Below are 20,586 nucleotides of genomic sequence, written 5' to 3' on the forward strand. Positions count from 1 at the left end.
AATTTATTTTAATTTAAAGGTAGAGTTTTAGCTTAATATTTCCAAATTATTTTATATTGAGGAACAAGACTAAAATATAAGTATTTGACCTTTCTGTATGTGCAAAAATAGTATTTATGATAGTAGATATTAATATTCTGATATACTCTGTATCACTTTGGCAGCTGACAGAATTATAACATAACTGCTATCTGAATGCTTCGGTCATGATCATCTGCAACAACTTTCTACAGCTTCATTTACCCCTCTCTGCCTGTCAGCCTGCTAAATCTGTAGGTGGATTTTTTCTTACATTGGTCTCTCCATACACTGTGTTCAGATCTCAGCCTCTTTCTGAATGGTGTCTGAATTAGAAGACACTGCTCCAAAATATTGTTAAGACAAAAATACAAATAGCATCAATAGTAAAATTTCTTTAGCCATATACTGTAAGACTTGGCTGGAAATTGGTGGGTTTCATTTAAATTATTGGTGGAATCATGGCGTCAATGCTTTATCTTATTTTGTCAAGTTAAGACTGTTCAGGAGAAAATAAAAACATCTAAAAACTTGTGCAAAAATAAATGAAAAGCTACTGAAGTGGTAGTTGCTCCATAAAAGGCTATGGAGCTCTTTCAAATATAGTCCTATGCAATATTCTCAATATTCCGTAATATTCAGTATTTTCATTAACATCTGCAGTGATGGAATAGCGAGTACGGATGCTAGATTAACCAATTGCCTCAGGTTGAATAAGGGCTGCAAGCCACGGGCAGAAATATTAGAGTACTGAATGGGTATTAAAATTGAAGGTATGATCTGTGGCAAAAGTCAGTTGCGTCCTATAAAGTAATAAGGACCAAATATAGGTAGTCAACTGAGATATCCAGCTTTTTGATGTGTTATGTAGGAAATATTACAAATCTCTCTGTATAGTGTGTCCATGCTGCTCCTCTGCCACAATTGCTTACCATTGCTCATTGAGGTAGAGTAAATACCGTGTTTTCACATCTTTAATCCTATTCTTAAAATAAACTATACTCTTCTGAATGTGCTATAGGCTTAAATTAAGTAATCAGAAATATGTCATTTTCAAATAATCCTTGAACCATAGCCATTCCTCCTTCCTCACTTGTATAGATCTATACTTGTCTTTTCTGTAGGTAACTACATTTGCTGCAGGCATGCACCACTGCTGAACTAAAAAAGGTTTTGACAGATAGCCTGCAAGCTATGCATGTAGGAAAAATATAATAAGACATAAAACAAGACTTAAGGGGAATGAATGTACATGAAGATATCTACACAGGAAAAAAAAAAAAAAAAAAAAAAAAAAAAAAAAAAAAGGAATGAAGTACCTCAGGCAGTAAATAACTAGGAGATTTCTTGAGGTACTTTTGAGGTACTATCTGGGCCTTTCTATGATTCAATACAATACCTTTGGAGAGAAACAAAATCTATTTTACAAGACTCCAAGTATGTGGACTTTTATACCTGATCTTAATTAAACGTACTTGAGTTGTGTCAATGACATCAGTAAAATCATTTGTACATGAATTTGTGAAAGTATATTCTAATTAAAAATTAACTTTGTGTCTTTAAATTGTGCTGTGAGTTATAAGTTACACTTCTCCTCAGAAGTAAAAAGAAATAAAGAGAAATTCCTATACTTTTAAAAGGCAGATAAATCTTGTGGTCGCAGTTGAAAGCTATATCAAAAAAGAAGAAATCCTTCACAGAGAAGTCTAAAGGACTTTACAGATAAAGTCATGATCACTCTGTGTCACAAAAATAAATAAATAAATAAATATTACGATATATAGATGATTTACATGGTTAAATCTTTGCATTAGGGGTAAGGTAGCTCTCTTGTCAGCACACTGAGCAGACAATAAAGAGACAAAAATGCAGAGCCTTTACACAGTCTCAGCCATTATATAGCACCCAGTAAACTGTCTGCAGGCTCATTAGTTTACAATTAGACTCACTGTTCCATATTACCCACTTTAAATTCTTTCCATTATTCCACCATAATTTGGAAAAGGAAGTAACCTTATATATTACCAGTCTTGTGGTTATAATAATATGCTTAGAGCTAAATCCTCCTTCCCTTAGCCTCACATGTAATCCTATTGACATCAGTTTGCTCCTAAGTCTTCTAATAACTACAGGGAGTTGTAGTACTTTGCAGGATCACCTTCAGGGATCATAGGAAACACAGCTGCACTCTCTGCAGGTAACTCACTCGTTTTAAATAACACGACAACAGAACTGCAGTTTGGCCTCTGCTTCATGCCTGGTGATTTTTGTCTTTGAGGGCTCAGACTTTCTGTGTGAATTTGTAACTTTGTCACTTCAGCCTTCCACAACAGCCTCCTCATGATAACCCAGCAAGACAGTGTTCCTGAGCCTGAACTTTATTGTACGAAGAGTATGTAAAATATTTATTTAACAATTTTGTCTTATTTCCCAACTTTTTTCTAACTCCATCTTCTGTTACCATTTCAGTTGGTAAGATCATAGAATCATAGAATCATAGAATAGCTTGTGTTGGAAGGAACCTTAAAAATCAACCAATTTCAACCCCCCCGCCATAGGCAGGGATGCCACCCACTACATACAGTTGGCCAAGGCTTCATCCAGCCTGGCCTTGAACACCTCCAGGGGTGGGGCATCCACAACTTCTCTTGGCTACCTCTTCCAGTGCCTCACCACCCTCTGAGTGAAGAACTTCCTCCTAATGTCTAGTCTAAATCTCTCCTCTTTATAAGATGAATCTTCTGCTTTGTGTGTGTGTGTGTGTGTTAAGAAAAATAGAAGAGAAAGGTGTTGCTGGTCTTTATATGCTCTCAAAACATAGACTTTAGACTAGATGGAAAAGATAGTTCAGGCTTTTTAGTGTGTTCTGAGATTTGGGGATTGACAAAGTAGTACTTGAGAGAAAAGTGTTTATGTATGCAAATATACACATTTAAAAATGTTAAGGGGTGTCAAAAAGCTTTGGCAAGAACTCACTTTGAATTCTGGAGGGATTCGGTTCCAATTTTGCTCTGTGTCTGTGAAAAAAACATCTGTAGCTATGGGGTTTTGCCATTAGGTTGAGAGATGAATGATACAAGAAGAACACCTGAGAAAAGAGGGAGTGATCCAGGCTGCAGTCCTGGAAGGATGGCAGACTAGCTTGTTAAAGCTGTTGCAGCAAATATAGGAGAGAAAGAGAACATGCACTCCTGGAATGCCGCTCTGTGCCTACTACCTACTGTGTGAAGGAAGCTGGCCCCAGTGAGGGAACACAAGCAAAAAACCCTGCATCCCAAACAACACAACATCCATATTCAAAAGGTATGCCTGTGGGTCAATGCCAATTCTCCTAATATGCAAATTGAACCAACAAGTTTTTTCATTAATATAAGAGTGTTGTAGACACAGATCAGCTTTTCCTCTAAGGTGGAACAGTGGGAAAAAGAAAAGTCATTTTCAAAAGCATTTGATGCTCCACCTCCTCTCTATTGTGTTTTGTTTGCAAGTCTGTGTGTGATTTCAGAAGACATAGTCAAGCATTTTGCCATAAAGAGTATGTTTTCACAGGGCTTCAGTGATTCCTGGTGTTTGTCATGTCGATGTGGAAATTTTTATAAATCTTTAATAAATACACAGAACAACACTGTTTTAACGAAACGTTCCTAAGGCAACTCCCCCAGTCACCTCCTGGTTTCAAACTAAGCATGCCTTTCATTTCCGCTCTTTGCACATGCATTCATGCAGTTATGTGTGCTGATACAGATGTACAGCAGTGACATTATATCTCACGGCCATTCTGGTGATGCCTTGTGTTAAAATTACTCATGTGAAACAGTGGCTTATATAATGTCCCCATCCTGTGCCCCTCGGCTGGAAAAGGAAGAAGGCCTGAAGGAAGGGAAGAGATTTGTGAAAGCTGTGAGGGACCCAGGTTTTTGCTTCAAGTGACCACGTATTCTTAATGTGGTATTGGCATTAGTGGCTAAACAAAGAGCAAGAAAGGGCACAAGAGGCTCTGATATTTACTTGTGCTTTGATGAAATAAGACATCAAGCTTATGTCTTGATTGTTGTTTACTTGAAAAAAGCCATGTGATTGTTAAAATTGTGTGTCTTCAATTTTTTTTTCTAGTTCTACTTTGTAATGGATCTGGATGATGTCTCTGGAAAGGTTATTATGTCTTTGTTCAGTGACTTATTCTTTTCTCCTGAGTGGAGTATCTCTATAGATACATACTTGTGATAAATCTTCAGTTCTTAAAGCTATTTTTATACCTTCTAATTGTGACTGTGCCAGAAATGATCTTTGAGATCTACCCTTACTTTCTCAACTTTTTATTTTTTCTCTTTCTATTTCTGCTGGTCTACTTATTTTAGACAGATAAACAGTTTCTTCATTTTTCTGTTCAACTGGGTTTCCTGGTTTTCAGAGGCATTCTCACTACTTATTTTTCCATGAAGCTATTCCTTTTGTAAGCTTCAGAGAGTGTCTGAATACATTTCTGAAATGTGGTCAAAAATCTAGTAGAGGAATTTGATGGGCATGGTTCTTCTGAAGCAATATGGTCTCAGAGAAAAATTAATCTCAGAAGCTCTTTAGAGCCTTTTCCTTTTGCATTTTCCATGCAACAAACAATATAATCGGGAGAAATTTTCTTTCTACTTAAAATTCGGAAACATTCATGTATGAATTTCTCTCTGTTGCCAGAACTGATCTATTTAAACACTGGTGTATCTGTTTGTTTTTTTCCCTTCTATTGCAAAGTTTTGCTGGATCTTCTGTAACCTTCTTTAAAATTAGGTTATGGATGGAAATTTTAATAATCTCTAAAGCTTTGTATTTATCTCCTTTCTTGACACTGCATAACCCTTTCCATCCATTACTCTTTCCCTTATTTTTATTTTACAAACAGCGAACGGTCTTCCATTTTGTTTCTTTAGCAGCTTTTTTTTTTTTTTTTTTTTTCTACGCTGAGAGGCTATTTTAAGTGAAAAGAGAGATACTTCAACAATTCACAACATACAAACTAATGAACTTTCATTCTTAATTGTACAGTGTATGTCTTCTGAAGAAATAATTGCTGGGAATTGCATTGAACTTTTTATAACATTAATGTAAGCACAAGTGAAGTCTTCTTAATTATCAAAAACATATTTAAGGAGAGGGCATACTGCCTGTGGATTATAATAGACACATACTATGTTCAAGAGAAAAATAAACAGAATTCTAAATGAAGAAGGGAATAGGATATAATGAGGAAAGCTGAAAAAGTCTAAACTTGTGGTTTATGTTTCAGATTGTAACTTGCTGTATGTCTTTGGGAAACACTTTCTCTGCTTATAGTTGTAAAATGATATATTTTTTTCATTAATTAATTATATATTAAAAAACAAAACAAAAAAAAAAAAACATGGAAATGTTTAAGCTTTTATGTGATCAGAAAGACAGATATAAGTGGTATTCTGCAGACATCCCTAATGTTTCCAAAATTTATCTGATACCAAATTTGCAGAGAAAGTATTTATTTCTTAAGGATTTATTTCTTTTATTTTCAAATGTCTTTGTATTACATAGGGATTTACATTTTGAAACTTTTTTCTTTTTTTTTTTTTTAATTTTCAGCAATGAAAGCTGTTTTTGATTGTAGCCGGTTTTGTTATAAGGTTGACAGATGTCGTGTTCTTGTTTCTTCCTCAGAGTTCTTCCTGACAGATTTCTATGTTGGTATTAGGCAATATGGGCTAAAAGCAATTACTTTGCAAATCAATACAACTTTAACAATAATTTAATACCATCTCTTCTGCAAGTTACCAACATTTCTAGGTCAGCGGCACCCTTACAGTGGTCAATTTAAATTATACATCAAATAGTGTTTCTTGGCATTTCTGTTATGAGACTGGCTGTAAGTCATTTCCTGTTAATGGCATAACTTCTTAATGACCTCAGTAAGTACCTTATGTCATTAAAACATTTATGAAATGTTATGAAAGTGATGAACAGAATTCTATATTCTTTTTTCTGTCTAATCTCTTTCATTTTTTTCTAAGGTGCCAGCTGTTGTACTATCTAATATATCAATCAGAAATAAAACAAGTCATTTTTAAATAAACTTCCAGTCTCACTGTCCAGTGACTGGTCCTCTAATTACACTTGTATCTATTCTTGTTGGGTTATGGCATCTGATCAGGACAGTTTCATGAGGCTTACTGGACTTTCTACACAGTAGGCAAGCTAGTATAGCAACAAGGCTGCTTTTAGCTGTGGGTAAATTAAGTAGGTTCTCAGGAATAAAAATGCAAGAATCTGCACCCAACATGCAGATAAGTTTGGATTTGTAACTACCTTTACCATAATGTTTTTCACCATATAGCAGATTCTGGAAAGAATCAAGAAATGGATGCACATTACAATCCCTTAAGATTTTTCCTAGGATTTTTTTTTTCAACATTATCAGATCTCCAAAATTATTGCTCTTTTAGAGAAATAGCACTCCAGCCCCAGTCATGGCTCTCTGGTTGCTTCTTGTTTACTGGCCAAGGCTATGAAGTTAAAAGTTGAGTGATTGCATCAAGATCATCTAAGGAAACCCATAGAGATCTCCACTGAGTTTCAAGGCTAAGAATAAGGAACAGCTGAGAGAAGAAAATATCCACGGATTGTAGTCCAGGAAGCTGAATTATTCATGTAATATTTCTTTCTTCCTGAGATGCAGTTTAGTTATCAAATTCAGCTGAATATTTCATGGGTTTGTGCTTATGTGTTTTATGGGCTAACATTCTATGGAGCATTTCATCCAAAGATTCAAAGACCTTTGTCAAAGTCCGCAACATTCCAAGTATTGATGGGAACATTTGTGTTAAAAATCCCAATTTGAAATGCAACACTACCTTTTAATAATACATGAATATAAACACCTTGCACAAATGCCTACATAAAACTACAGTTTTGTCAGCTGAATGAGAATTACATGCAGAGGTGGTGACAAAATAACTTTTGATAACATTGTAAGTCTATCTTGCTGGGAAATACGCTACACTAAAAACCGTGGGGTCTGAGAACCTACATCGTGATTTCTTGCAGAATTAATAGCAGTTTGCATGGGATAGCAACAAGTACAACATGGGTTTGATCAGGCAGGATGAATGAATGTTGCCAACATATTACTAACTAGTAATTCTAGAGTCTAAAGCAAATGCCATGTTGTCTGTTGAAACTGAAAGAACTATATACGGGTATAAGAAAGAACTATATCTGGTATATCTACTGTTCCGTAGAGGTTGGTAATGTGACTGTGGGCAGTCGCAGTTGCGTATACAGAGTACAAGAATTGTATGTGCATAAAAATGACCCATCTACAGGATGTCCTGATCCTGATTTCCTTCCAACATCTGCTGTCAGTCAAAGATTTCAGGAATTCCTGATGTGGAACCCTCTGAAATTTATCTTTGTATTATTTGACAAAATTTGTTAGTCCAGTCCAGAATACAAGCTTTTAAACTATCGGCATTTGTCTGTACTTGACTGAAAAGCATGACACAATGGAGTCATTTTGTTATTAAGGAGTAGAATTGATTCTCAGGAGATCTGGTTCTCCTGTGGACTTCTCAGGTCAATATTTCAAGACTCAGCCTTTCTGTGCCGTTTAATTAAAATGACAATAAAGATGTCTTCAGTGTTTGTCTTACTTATTTGGGGATGTAACAATTAACAACATGATCTGCATTAGAGGGTATATTATTTTTGTCATGCAAAAAGAGTAGTTGAAAATCCAATCATGATACAGTATTAGGTTTTCTCCCCCACTCCTCTCTAGCTTTTTTGAGTGTGGAATAGACAGACCCTTTCAATGCTTCAGGTTTTTCATGATAATCAAGGGATTCCTGGAGAGTTGGAGACTCTTGCCATGGTATTTGACAATGATAGTGGCACATTGATTGCAGGTATGCTACTGTAATTAAAGTGCGAGAGCATCCCCCTTCTAGAATGTAGTTTCCCTTATGATTGCATACTACTGAAGTTGAATGCAGGAATAAATTATATGAGATGTATAGAATACTGTGCATTCAGCGTATTTGCACATTAAGACCATCTTGAAGTATGTCTTGTTATATGTTGTGCTAATTTCAATGTGGAAATATTTATGAAAATATCCAGCATGGGAATTAACAGCAGGAACCAGAGGAAATGTGGAAGGCTTCTCTGAAAGCAAGGTGAAGCTTTTTTAGAAACATTAAGCTACATGTAATTTCTTGACTCCATAGCAAGGAGCCTGGAACCTCTGAAGGCCCAGAGATCTGCAGGTGTCCCTAAGGATTTTAGACTTCTTTATTTAGGGCAGAGAACCTAGAAACCAGCGGCTTTTTCTGTCCCAGAAACATGGTCTCTGAAATCCTGGAGTCCTCAGCTTTGAACCTGTCCTGGGGCTATAGATGTCTGAGGATTATCAGGGAAATAAGGTCATTGTCTTTGGAGACAGCTTTTTCTGTCCTTGCAACAAGAACAAGGCACAAAGCTTGTCAAATCTGAAATGAACATGAAATTTCTTATTTTCAGTGACCCGGCAGTTTCTGCTGAATATTTGTGTCAATAAACCTGTTTTAGAAGCCTAAATATATACATCGGATGAGAGTTCACAAATGGTTGCATGTATTTTGGAATTGGCTAAGCATTGCAAAGCTTAAGAAACTTTATCTTCTAGGTCTTATTTAAAAAATGGTCCAAATACTAATCAGAATACTTTTTAAAGATATTTCATTACTAAAAGGTACAGATGGGATCTTCAGTTCAAATTTAAGTTAGTGAGATTTTCAAGGTTTAGTAATCTAGTGATTTTACATAGCTAAGTCCTTGTGAAAATGAGATGGCTTTGCCCTTATAAACAATGATTGGAGCAGTGCCTAAATATCTGTAAAAATCTGGCCCTGAATTCTGTTAATGATTCCATTAAAAGGTTAAGTAAATGTTCCCTTGCTCCTGAACAGGGCAAGAGACTGAGGTTATATGTGAGCAAATTAATCCTTATTGCTATGTACCTGACTTTACAGAGATTTTCAGTTATTGGTTCACTAAAATCAATAAATCATGGCTCACCTTCATGCTTCATTGAATATTGCCACAGCTTTCCTTCTGTGCCCATTTCCAAGCTGCTGGACTGTGTGCCTGGGCTCATGCCAAGTATTAGGCAATTCTGCTCTTTCCTGCATGCTCACTGCTGACTGCTGCTCCTCTGCTGGTAGAAGAGCAATTCAGGAATTGGAATTAGAGGCTGGATTGTGAGCCTGCATTGTAAAAACCTTGCCCTTTCCTTTGTCTTGTCTTCCCCATCTGTCTTTCTGTTATGCAGCCCTTCAGATCAGAGGGCACTGGAAGGTGCAATGCCGTTCAGACCTGCAGTGCTGTATAAAAGAAGGTGCTGGAAAGACCTCATTGGCTGCAGCTAGAATTGCCTTATCTCTAAGACAGTGGTTACCAGAATTTATTTTAGTGATATACTTGCCAGTTCATATTTCATTTATTTGGGTTCCATTCCGACCCACTGTGGTCCAGGGGGATTTACCACTCTTAATAATCTTGGATTCAGGGTATCAATCCCATAAAAGGTAGGCAGGTGGTTGTTTAAGGCAGGGAAATACTTAGCTGTTGTTTAACTGATGTCTTGTGGGGAGCATGGGTAAATGTTTTCTCTTTTCAGGAAACAGACAAGACTTTCTTCTCAAGAAACAGACAAGATTCCTTATGCCCTTCAGAAGAACTCAGAAGAATACCATGTCCTAAATTAAACCTTTCTATAATGTATATATTCTCACTTGTCTCACCATATGCAGGTTCAACTGTCATTGATATTTATCCCCCAACTCACATGATACAAGATATGAAACAGGTTCCACAGACACATGAGAAAAACATCAGTGTTCTGGCTTACAACAGGACTTTTCACCGAGTCCTCACTATCTGCTCTCAGTCAATACTGAAGGTGAGTGTAAGTTGTCATCTGAAATAGTCCTGGCTATCAACTGAAATAGTCTCAGGTTGTTGTTTATTTTGTTTGTTTGTTTATTACAAATAATTGATCGGGCACTTAGATAAGTGATTAGTGTTTATTATTCAAAGTGTTTGTTTTGTGACTATTCTTATGCTCAGATTCTTCTGGGAAGTGGTAGCCATGATAAACAGGATATATATAGTTCAACAGCATTTTTTTGTCAGAAAACTACTTTGCTGACCGCACTACAATTGCTAGGCAGATTGAGCAAGGTTTCAGAGGCTCTGGATTTAGTTAGGATTTATTTCCTTTGGCCACATTTTGATTCACCTGTTCTGTGATGGACAGTGTCAAGAGTAGTGAAAGTCCATTGGCCACCTAATATCTCTAAAGGAAAATTTAAAATGCCACGATGTCAAAATGTGCATCCAATTCATAATTCATGCAAACACAATTACACGTTATTCAGAAGGCATATCTGATGAGCATCTTCTCAAATTTAGGAAGTGTTCGAGTCCCAGACAGCTTAGTGGGATGTAAAAGTACTTTAGACATTCTATGGATTGGTATAAAACATAAAAGAGACTTTGTAAAAACAGTACTGGGTAAAAGATACTACTCTTGGATAAAAAGATTCTTTAATTCTAAAATTGAAAAGTTCCTCTGGTACATACAATGTGGCTAAACTACAGAACCTCATTTTTTGTCCTTTCATTCTCCTGTTGTTCTTGTTCTTTTTTCTGAATCTGATTCTTTTTGACTAGCAGTTCTGGAGACAATTTTCTGACTTCCATGGATCCTTTTTTAAAAAATTTCCTAGAACATCTTGTTCTGAGCATTCAGGATATCGAGTCATACAGTGAGGGAAAAGCATTGAATATAATAGCCAGTTAACAAGAAAAATGAAGTGAAAGAGATGTCTCTCATTTGTTGCTTTTTATCACAACATTATTTGTGTTGAAGCTGTAATGAAAAGATTAATTTACCATTTACGTTTGAACCTCTAAAAATAGTCACCATGCAAGTGTAAGAAAATCCATAGGCAAATATAATGAATTGTTACAGGTATGCTGAGGATCTGCAGTTTTGTTCATTGCTGATGGGGTTAAGTGGCAAGATTTATAGGGTGAAGTAGGTTCTCTTATTGGGCCAGTTGGTGATGCATGCCATTCCTTTGCTTGTTTGTGTAAAGGTTTGTCTATATTGTACATTCAATAAAGATGTTATTTCTCATTGTAAATCCCCACCTTCTTTAGGTCATGATGGCTACAACACCAAGAACAAATTGTGTGAGGAGTTTTAAAGGATGTACTACAAATAATTATTTTATTTTATTTTTTTTAAGTCTGGGACCTAGAAACAGGATATCAAATATATCAGATTGAAGATGCACATGGGCTTAAGCCATTGAAGCGACCTGTGCAGCCATTGAAATAAATGGTTTTTATCTTGCTACTTGGGCATGGGATGGTAAAGCAATTAAATAATTATTACCTTTTTATTATGTTTATGTAAAATGACAAATGGCATGAGTGATCAGAACTTGGCTGCTGGGGCTCTGTTACTTTGCTTGCCTATTGGTCTATGGAAGGCTATCTGCAAAGCTGTTTGTCTGAAAAGGTGTTTCCTCATAGGTCTTAGGGCCTAGATCTTTATAGCACTGTAAGTAAATGGCTCCAAATGCATGGTAGGTTTTATTTTTATTTTATTATTATTATTATTTTGTAGTGTCTAAGCTCAATTTTGTGGTAAACATCAGAATATATCTCTCTCTGTGTTTCCATTTTTTTAACCTTGTGTTATTTAGCATACATCAGTTATAGATGATGTGAAAAGAGCTCTCCAATATATTCACATGTGCTACACTGAATTCTGCAACAAACCTTAATATTTTTGTGAGCTGTTAACATAGCAGAATAATACTTCTCACATTCAAATATTCATGAGTGCACGCACACCTGAAGTATTAAAACATGAAAAATATGAAAGCTTTCTTTTCTTTCCAAAGAAAAATATGAAAGAGGAAATGCCCTTTTTCCATTCAGAATACTGACTAATGTTTATTACTTGTACTTGGCTACAGAGACTAAACCCCGTTATGGATTTTAAGAGCATGACAAAAGGTGAATGCTATCAAGTCCCACACAACTGGAGCCATGTAACAGCTGCTTCACTTAAGCTAATACTCTAGCTCCTTTTTCCCACTAGCTGTGTGAGACAAGTCCAGCAACCAGCAATAGCATTTTGAAATATCTATTCTTCCATATAGACTATTTATAGAAAGATAGGCAATTTGAGGAGAAAGATGAAAAAAAAAAAAAATCCCTAAGGCTGTGAGTGTCACTAATCAATTTTGCCTAGTTCTAGCAAACACTTTAAACAGATCAGTAGCAATAATTCAAAAATACTTATTGCTTTTTTTTTTTTTTTTTTTTTTTGGCCTTTAAATTAAGGGGGGGTTTTGAAGTGGCATGAATTGAAAACTTGTTTAATTTTCTTCAGTTCAAAGAGTACAAAGGTTGATCTGGGGAAAATGCTCATTTCAACTTGAAATGTTTAGCTCTCAGATACTTGGAAGAAAGCGGAAATGAAAAGTTTTGTTTCACAGAAAAAAAAAAAAATCCTCTGTTGATAGTCCTCTTCACTCAATAAGCCCATGGTACATGTCAGTCCATTGGAGACATAGACTCAATTCCTATTTCTGTCTAGATGGTTTTGAACCTACAGGTCCCACAAGGGTTTTTCAAATATTATGCTACAGGATATAACGCAGCACAAAAGGCAAAGGGGAATCTTTCTTGTTTCTCTTAGAGCAATTCCAGTTTGCATTGTATTCTTAACTGTGCAGGGAACCACAAGATAAGAATGATCTGTGCACCCAGGTCAAAGCTGAAATCTCTTTGTACCATAGGTAGTAAAAACAACTTCTGTTCTGGCTTTATCTCTTCTTTTTTTTTATTTATTTATTTTTTAACCTCCTCATGTATGAGGGGGAAATCATTGTTTTGTAAGTACAGTATTTTACTCATAGTTCATACATGACTGTCTTGAATGCCAGAAACAATGTACTTTTCTAACATTAATGTAGCTGGTTAACTTTGATGTAAGTTACTTCACTTTTCTTTTAAACACTAATTCTCAAGAAAATACTTGGCTGAATGAAATGTACACCATTGCACTGGGTTTCTGTTTTTCCTGTTACAGGCACATTCTTTACCTACTCTTCACTGTCATTAATGCATCATAACTGATTAACTAATTTTGAAAAACTATGTCTAAAACTTTTAGGTTACTTACATTTGGGGAAATAAAATGTTTAAATTTTTAGATTTTGAATAAAGTCTACAACCTTTTCTGGGAACAATACACAACCTATCTGATATATCTGGTACAAACATCTTCATTTTCAGGTGTAAAATTAATGAGAATAGCCAAGCTTCAATTCCTCAAGCATCTGGTAAATGCCGTGTTGTTCCTTGTACATAGTGCTTCCTCTTCCAGGTAACTGCGTGCCTTGTATCTTCCACCATGACAGGTGTGCTCATTTGGAATTCTGTTGTATTAAACTGATGTAATTTTTTATCTAAGATAGCATATTTAAACTGGGTTGCTGCTCTTATGCTGTCAGAATTTGGATGGATCAAGGTTTGGTTTTTGGTTCTGCTGTTGTTGTTTTATTTTTTTTTTTGATTTGTTTCAAAACCAAGCAAGAGTTTGAAGCTGGTGCTGAAAATGAAGAGGATTTTCCATTCCCCATTGATTCAAATCTGTACATGAGTTCAGGAAGGCAGCATGCACTGAAAATGATTTTTTTTATTCATGGAAAAGTAACCACCCTATTACCTATTCATCTGATACTCTCCCTTTGTCCTTTTGTGGTCGTGCCTCTGAGCATATATACTTCTCATGACTTTTGCACCCTTCTCTTTTTTCTGTAGTGCTACTACTAAATTCTTGTTCCCATTATAGATTTTCCTTTTTAGAAGGTCAACTACTCTATCAGCCTCCTTGCTTGCTTGCAGATGTACAGTCCTAGAAACCAAATGTGATCAGTATGAAGGCTGGAATTACACAAAAGATTCCTGTCTAGTAGTAGAAACAAGGGAGATAACAAGCAACCACATCAGGAAACAGGGAGTTTTCTCAGGAAACTAAGCAGTAATGGGTCATAAGGAAAATGGTTCTTTGATTCTAGTTTCACATGGGTGTACTGGGAGGTTGTAAAAGATTAAGCTTTCATTATGTATGCATATCATCAAACAATATCCATTTTACCAGCATTGAAATATAGTTCAATCCCTAAAAAACTCCCTAGAAAACTGTCTGGACAAGATTAATCTTATTTTTTACTCTTGTCATTCAAGGAAAAAAACAACTTTACATTTTTCCATTTCAAATATATTCAAAGATACATTACTCACAAATAGTATTTGTATTTGTTTGCATATTAATAAATAGTACATTGTTTTCTACTTTGTGTGCTTGACAATGACCTGAAATCTTTTCATCATTCTGCTCAGCATTTATCAAGAGCATATGGTAGCAACAAGCAAATGTGTGGCAATAATGAAATGTATTGATTTTTTCTTTTTTTCTTTTTTAATCAGAGGGATGTATTATGTGCTGGAGCATTGTGTCATTCTTAGAAGATCCACAAAATAGCAAAAGAATAAGGAAAAATCTGATATATTTTCTTAACCTGAACAGTATAAGAGGGTAAGACAAATAGAGAAAAATGGATTCAGACTTCTACAGGGACTAAAACTGTTTCCTGAACATAAAGGTCATGTCTTTTGCTTTCAATAATAATTTGATGCTGTGAAAAACAAGAGAAAACATAACTAAAATGCTGCCAGCATTATTCTAGTGTGTTCAAAGAGGTTATGTTAAGAATTTATTTATCCCTGTCCCCTGAGCAGTTTCTACCATGTGTCATTTCCAGCCTTTTTGTTGGAGGGAATAATATTTCACCTCTTAATTTTCAGACAGCCATACTGATGAACCCAGTAAGCCAGTAACCATGGTGGCATACAGAACTGCCTGAAATGTGGTTATGTTGCTTTTTTCCCTCAGCAAATAAAGGAGTAGCTCTGCTGGAGGGCACATTCTACTGAAGTGGTTGGCTTATTTCATGAAGAGGAGAAAAACGTGGTAGTGACAGCATCTGTTGATGGTTCAGTCAGGTACAAAATGATATAATACTTCTTAATTCTATGGCCAGTCAGTTGAACAGTCTCCAAAGGTCCTCTTCTTGCTAGACTTGCATATAGGCTAATAGGTGTGTTTTCTGTTCTGCACCTGCAAGAACGATTTTTTTAATGTAACACTTCCATTTTTCCCATGAAGTCATACCTTTTACAGACTGTCATTTTCTATCAACAAGGTGACCTTGAATGCATGGGTAACAGTCCCATATGACTTCCTTTTCTCAATCCATTTTAGCTTTCAGTACTTTCTAAGTTAACACGGGTCCTTAACATTACAATGTATCAAATTAAACCATTTCACTCTCAAGCCTTTTTATAGACAACTGCATAATTCTTTCTTGGCTAGTAAGTACATTTGAAGTTTTTGTTTGTTTGTTTTGTTTTGTTTTTTAATTTTATGTTTATTGTTGGGGAGAGATTGCTAAGGAATTTTTGTGTAGATCCTACTGTGGTGGCAGTACCTTACAGTTAGAGCAGTTCAGGATATTGGTGCCTTTACTCCTCAATTTCTGATAAAAATGAACTGTGATTGTTTTCTGATTTTTCCAACATCCTTCTGAGATTATTTTTTCTCTCAAGTTATTTAAATGATAAACTGATCTTTAATATCGTGTGTTTTTTTTTAATGACTTACACACTGCACTCTAGTACAATGCTGCAGAACCTGATCATGTATACAAACATTTTTCATGTTTGCTCCACTTCTAAAATGATCCATTTTTCCTTTCTGTCCTTTGGGAACACTTCTTCTATATCTATAGACTATGGCATGCCACAAATGAATGCTATCTTGGTTACTTTGGACAGCTCAGGAAGTTTGAATTATCAGACATCACTCAGTTGATTTTGCCTTGTGATGTTAATAGCTTTCCCATTATAATTAAAGAGGAAAGCAAGCATATGGAAAATAAAAAGAAATTTGAATATCCTCTAATGCTGGACATGGACAGGTAAGATCTTAAACATTTATATATAAGTATGACTTGGGGAACAGTTCTGAAAATATTATACTTAAAAAGCATCTTTTGACTGAAGGTCATAAAAATAAAAATAATTCCTATGAGGTATTCACTATAATCCTCTTTTTTTTTTTTTTTTAAATTAATATGGTTTTACAAATCATTAATAAATCTCTTAGATGTTATAACTAGGTGGCTGTTAGGATTAGGTGATGGTCAGGATTTGAATTGAGTAATAGTGATGACTATATAATTGCTTCAGATTTTAGCCTTATTTAGAGTCTGTATGTTATGTATGTTAGCAGCCTATTTCTCTTCTAATTGCACAAGCTGATATACTTCTGGGATCCCTAAAGCTTTATTGAAAAAGCTTAATGTGAATAGCTTCATCCCAGAAACAATCTTTCTGTTTAAAAAGTGGTCTTATTAAGTTTGCTGGGATGTTGTAGACATATTCACATACTCACATACTATATAGATCATAACAGTCTGATACAGGCATGTTGTATGTTCAATAGCAGTTTTAATTCTAGGTAGAGTTCTCAAGGGATGTGGGTTGGCTACAAGACAAGCCAGTAATACTTGGTCCTTTAGCTAAGGCTGTAGGAAGTCAAATTTCTAGTCCTGGAGCTCCCTGTTTTATTAATCATTGGGTTAAGCAAATGCAGAAGCTACATGCACATGGTCTTTAGTGACAAGGCAATTCAAGCCTAGGAAAAAAATATTTCACAGCTTAAGAAAATCACGCATGCTTTAATGTTAAGGTTTCATGTGCCATGTGCACTTTTTAGGCTGCCTTTTAACCAAAGCACTTTGGGACAATGGGAAAGCTCAAAGATCCTTTAGTGTTAGCCCATCTAGGCCAGTATCCTGGAAGCACTTATGATTACATATAGTTCTTACTAATGTGAGTAGTGCCACTGAAGTCAGAATAGTAACTCATCAGTGAAGAGAAGTTCTTGGCTGTGTTTGAAGGACTACTCCCTATAGTCCTTTTGAACAGGCAGCAACGAGGCTGAAACCTCTAGAATCAAAGATACTATAATTAAAGACAGCTAACCTTAAAGAAACTTTGCATAAATGACATGCCTGTGTCAAACACGACTACTTTTTTAAGGACCCTTCAAATATTTCAGTAAAGGAAAACAGGTAGCATACATTTAAAACACAATAATTAGACTGGAAGCAAATGAGAAGCCTTTTTAACTGTGAAAAAAAAAAAAAAAAAAAAAAAAAAAAAAAAAAACAGTCACATGCTGTGCAACAGAAAGTTTCAGTCTTATCATTCTATATGATCTGTATGCTGCCACCTCAAGAGTAGCTCAATTCTCTGGATTAATTGTACCAAATAGTATAATGGACAGGTAGCCTACTTTTGCTAGCCAATACTTATCCAAGAGTCAGTGTTACTTATATGTGCTAGGCTTTGCTCTTCACAGGATACAGGAGCTTCTCTTGGGTTAAGTCAACTTATCTTCCTGGTGTTAATACTGTTCCCTTATTGGATAGCTGTCATATAATTCACCAAGTTAATATTTTAGAATTTTTAATAATAATTCACATTATAAATGTTAATAACAGATATTCCCTAAATGTGCATATATATGAAAAGGTACAAACCCAGCTGAATAGCATAGGTGCTAGTTTAAATGAGTGTCTCAGGTGACATACTGAAAAATGTCAGCAGGAAGACAGACCCATAAAGAAAAATTGTATCAGTTTCTCTCTGTAGTTTATGATTCCTTAGCTTGTGTGTTATGACATTTTTTCTGATTATAAAATTAAACTGTGTTAATCTGCACTGATAGATATTTTAATTTAGATCATTCCTTCTTGTGATTAACTTTGGAAACCAGATATATGACCAGAGGAAACTCTCTTTGTTATTACAGTGGCATAGAGGAATTGTAGTAAGAACTGAGAGAAATGATGAAAACCCATTATCAGACTGCACTCAGATTTGCTAACTAGTGTTTTATGTATCAATTTATCTAGCCTCCTAAAGATGACAAACCAGTGTCTGGATTGACAAAGTTTGATTGAAGCACTTTATGGCACCTTTGAAGCTCCCAATATAAATCATATTTTGATTATATGGAATAATTTACACATCAAAATAATTTTATTTTGAAGCAATTAAGAATGTCAAATTCAAAATTGCCACTTAGATAGGAGCATCTGATTTTTTTCTTTCTTCTTCTGCCTTATGTGCACAGGTGGAAATCATTGACCAGATAACCTTCAATTTCCTAAACATGTTGACATAATTCAAGACTTGAAGTTTTTCAAAGCTTTGGCTTTTCCAAAGGTATGCAATGTATATGACAGATTTGTTTCAGTTCTGTGCAATATATTATGAATTGCAACTGCATTTCTCATTTATAAAACAGCCATAAATAACCCTATATATTCTCATTCAGTGGACAAGCTAGAACAAAAAATGCAGTAACAGAGAGATCAAAAAAATCAAAAATTCTGTGGTTTTCATTCTCATTGTTTCACGCTTCCAAGTTCCATTTATATGAAAGAACACAATGATTCACTTGCTTGGCTTAACAGCCTAAAAACAAACAAAAAACAACAACAATAAAATCTAGGATTCTCACATACTCCAACAGAAATCCTAAATATCCCAGTTCTACCTGAAGGGTGTGTGAAAATGCTAGAACGACAGTGGTTATGTATAATTGTTCTTTCAAGGTTCCCATGAAATCAGATTCCAAGAGAATCCTGAGTCAGTTTGGATATCATTATGAACAATTTCTATGCCTCTAACTGAATAATGGTCCATCTTTACTTGGCTTAGCCCTTAAAACTTCTTTTGTTGGAGTTGTACTAGAAAAGGGAAAAGATACAAATTCTATGGCCACTTGCAAAATAAAGAAACAAACAAAAAAACGGCTTCCATTAACACCTTTCTGACCATTCTCTCCCACCACTAAACAGCTAGTGAGGGGTATGAACTCAACATCCTCTCCTAAAATCTGTGGTACTGTGTCTCCTATGTACCACAATCTGTTATCCTAATGTGGTCAGCTAAGATTCAAACAGTAGTCAATAAAAGACATTATTCCATGTGACCATTTCTCTCAGTGTATCTTGGGTGAAATGATGACAAGGTGAGTGGAAGATACTTCTCTGTTGCTTATTGCCCTGTCTTACCACCTTGTACTGGGTCTGGCTGGAATGTTAACTTTCCCAGCAGCAGCCCATACAGTGCCGTACTCTGTACTTGTAGCTGGAACAGCAGTGTTATCACACCAGTGTTGTGTCTACTGCTGAGCAGCAGTGGCACAGCATTGGGCCTTTCTCTAACCCTCCTAGGGGGTGGGCAAAAAGTGAGGAGAGAAACATCACTAGGGCAGCTGACCTAAACCAATCAAAGGGATATTCCATACCATGTGGTGTCACACTCAGCAATAAAAGGTGGAAACAGGAAGAAGAGGGGAGGAGTGGGCTCTCGTTGAGAAGACGTTGGTCCTCCTCTCGAACACCGGCTGCGTGCGTTGAGGCCTTCCTTCAAGGACGTGGTCAATCATCGCTCATTTGTGGGAAGTAGAGAGTAATTTCTTTCCTCTGCACTTCCATATAGCTTTCATTTATTTTGTTTGTTTGTTTTCCTCCCTTTTTCCCCTTTCCCTTTTACTTCCCCTTAGTTAAATTGTTTAGTTCATGGTAGTCTTTATTTAATTATTATAATTATTTCCCTTTAATTAAATTATCCTTATCTCAACCCGTGAGTTGTTCTTTGCTTTACTTCTCCCCCTCCTCATCTAAAGGAGGGGGAGTGAGAGAGCGGTTGTGGGGTTTAGCTGCCCAGCACGGTAAAACCACCACACACCTCCTTTCTCTTGTTTCCTGGGACACCAAGGATCAGTTCTCATCTCATATGGATGATTGACTAGTTTGAGCTAGTGGATTACTTGCTGCTAGGTAAAGGTAGCCAAGCATACAGTTTTGAGACATTCTGTCATTTCACCTGAAGGAAGCAACAAGTTGACAAGCTCCCTTAAGTAACAGTTATACCAGTCATGGATGCTGCACAGTCTCTGAAGTGGCCCGTGTTTAAATCACAGGGAAACTACTGGAGCTGGTTGTGCTGTAGGAGCATACATTGTTGTTCAACAGCTCTAGACAACAATGTATAATAAGAGAGAACAGTGTTAGTGGGGAGAAAAAAAAAAAAAAAAAAAAAAAGGTTGATGTTGGGTATAAAACATGAATTTTAATGTAGCAGAGTCAGTGGTTGAAAACATGGTGGGACAAGTCAGTAGTTTCATGTTCAAAAACATTAGCACTGGAGTACCCTTGTGATTGGGATTTTGATGAGAAAAAAGGTATTATTTCCTTTTATTAGCCTTAGAGATGAACAAAACAGTGGACTTCAGTTTTTATTTCATACTAGAAAAAAAATGTAAGTAGAAAATCTCTGTACATT

The 20,586-nt window shown here is 35.8% G+C and overlaps 1 protein-coding gene across 1 annotated transcript in view; it reads left to right on the forward strand.

The window, feature by feature from the left end:
- The window catches only part of WDR64 (WD repeat domain 64), a gene marked incomplete at both ends in the record, with an annotated part of 60,504 nt that overhangs the window by 36,736 nt on the left and 3,182 nt on the right, over positions 1–20,586 (forward strand). The window contains 13 exon segments of the mRNA XM_082758170.1: positions 7,814–7,819; positions 7,823–7,940; positions 9,825–9,977; positions 11,328–11,386; positions 11,389–11,452; positions 12,191–12,194; positions 13,393–13,440; positions 13,442–13,483; positions 13,575–13,627; positions 14,590–14,651; positions 15,056–15,067; positions 15,071–15,165; positions 15,951–16,139. Coding sequence (XP_082614296.1) covers positions 7,814–7,819; positions 7,823–7,940; positions 9,825–9,977; positions 11,328–11,386; positions 11,389–11,452; positions 12,191–12,194; positions 13,393–13,440; positions 13,442–13,483; positions 13,575–13,627; positions 14,590–14,651; positions 15,056–15,067; positions 15,071–15,165; positions 15,951–16,139 — 905 coding nt within the window.

The sequence above is a fragment of the Aythya marila genome (genome assembly GCF_965140915.1).
Source record: "Aythya marila genome assembly, chromosome: 3".
Classification (NCBI taxonomy): Eukaryota; Metazoa; Chordata; class Aves; order Anseriformes; family Anatidae; genus Aythya; species Aythya marila.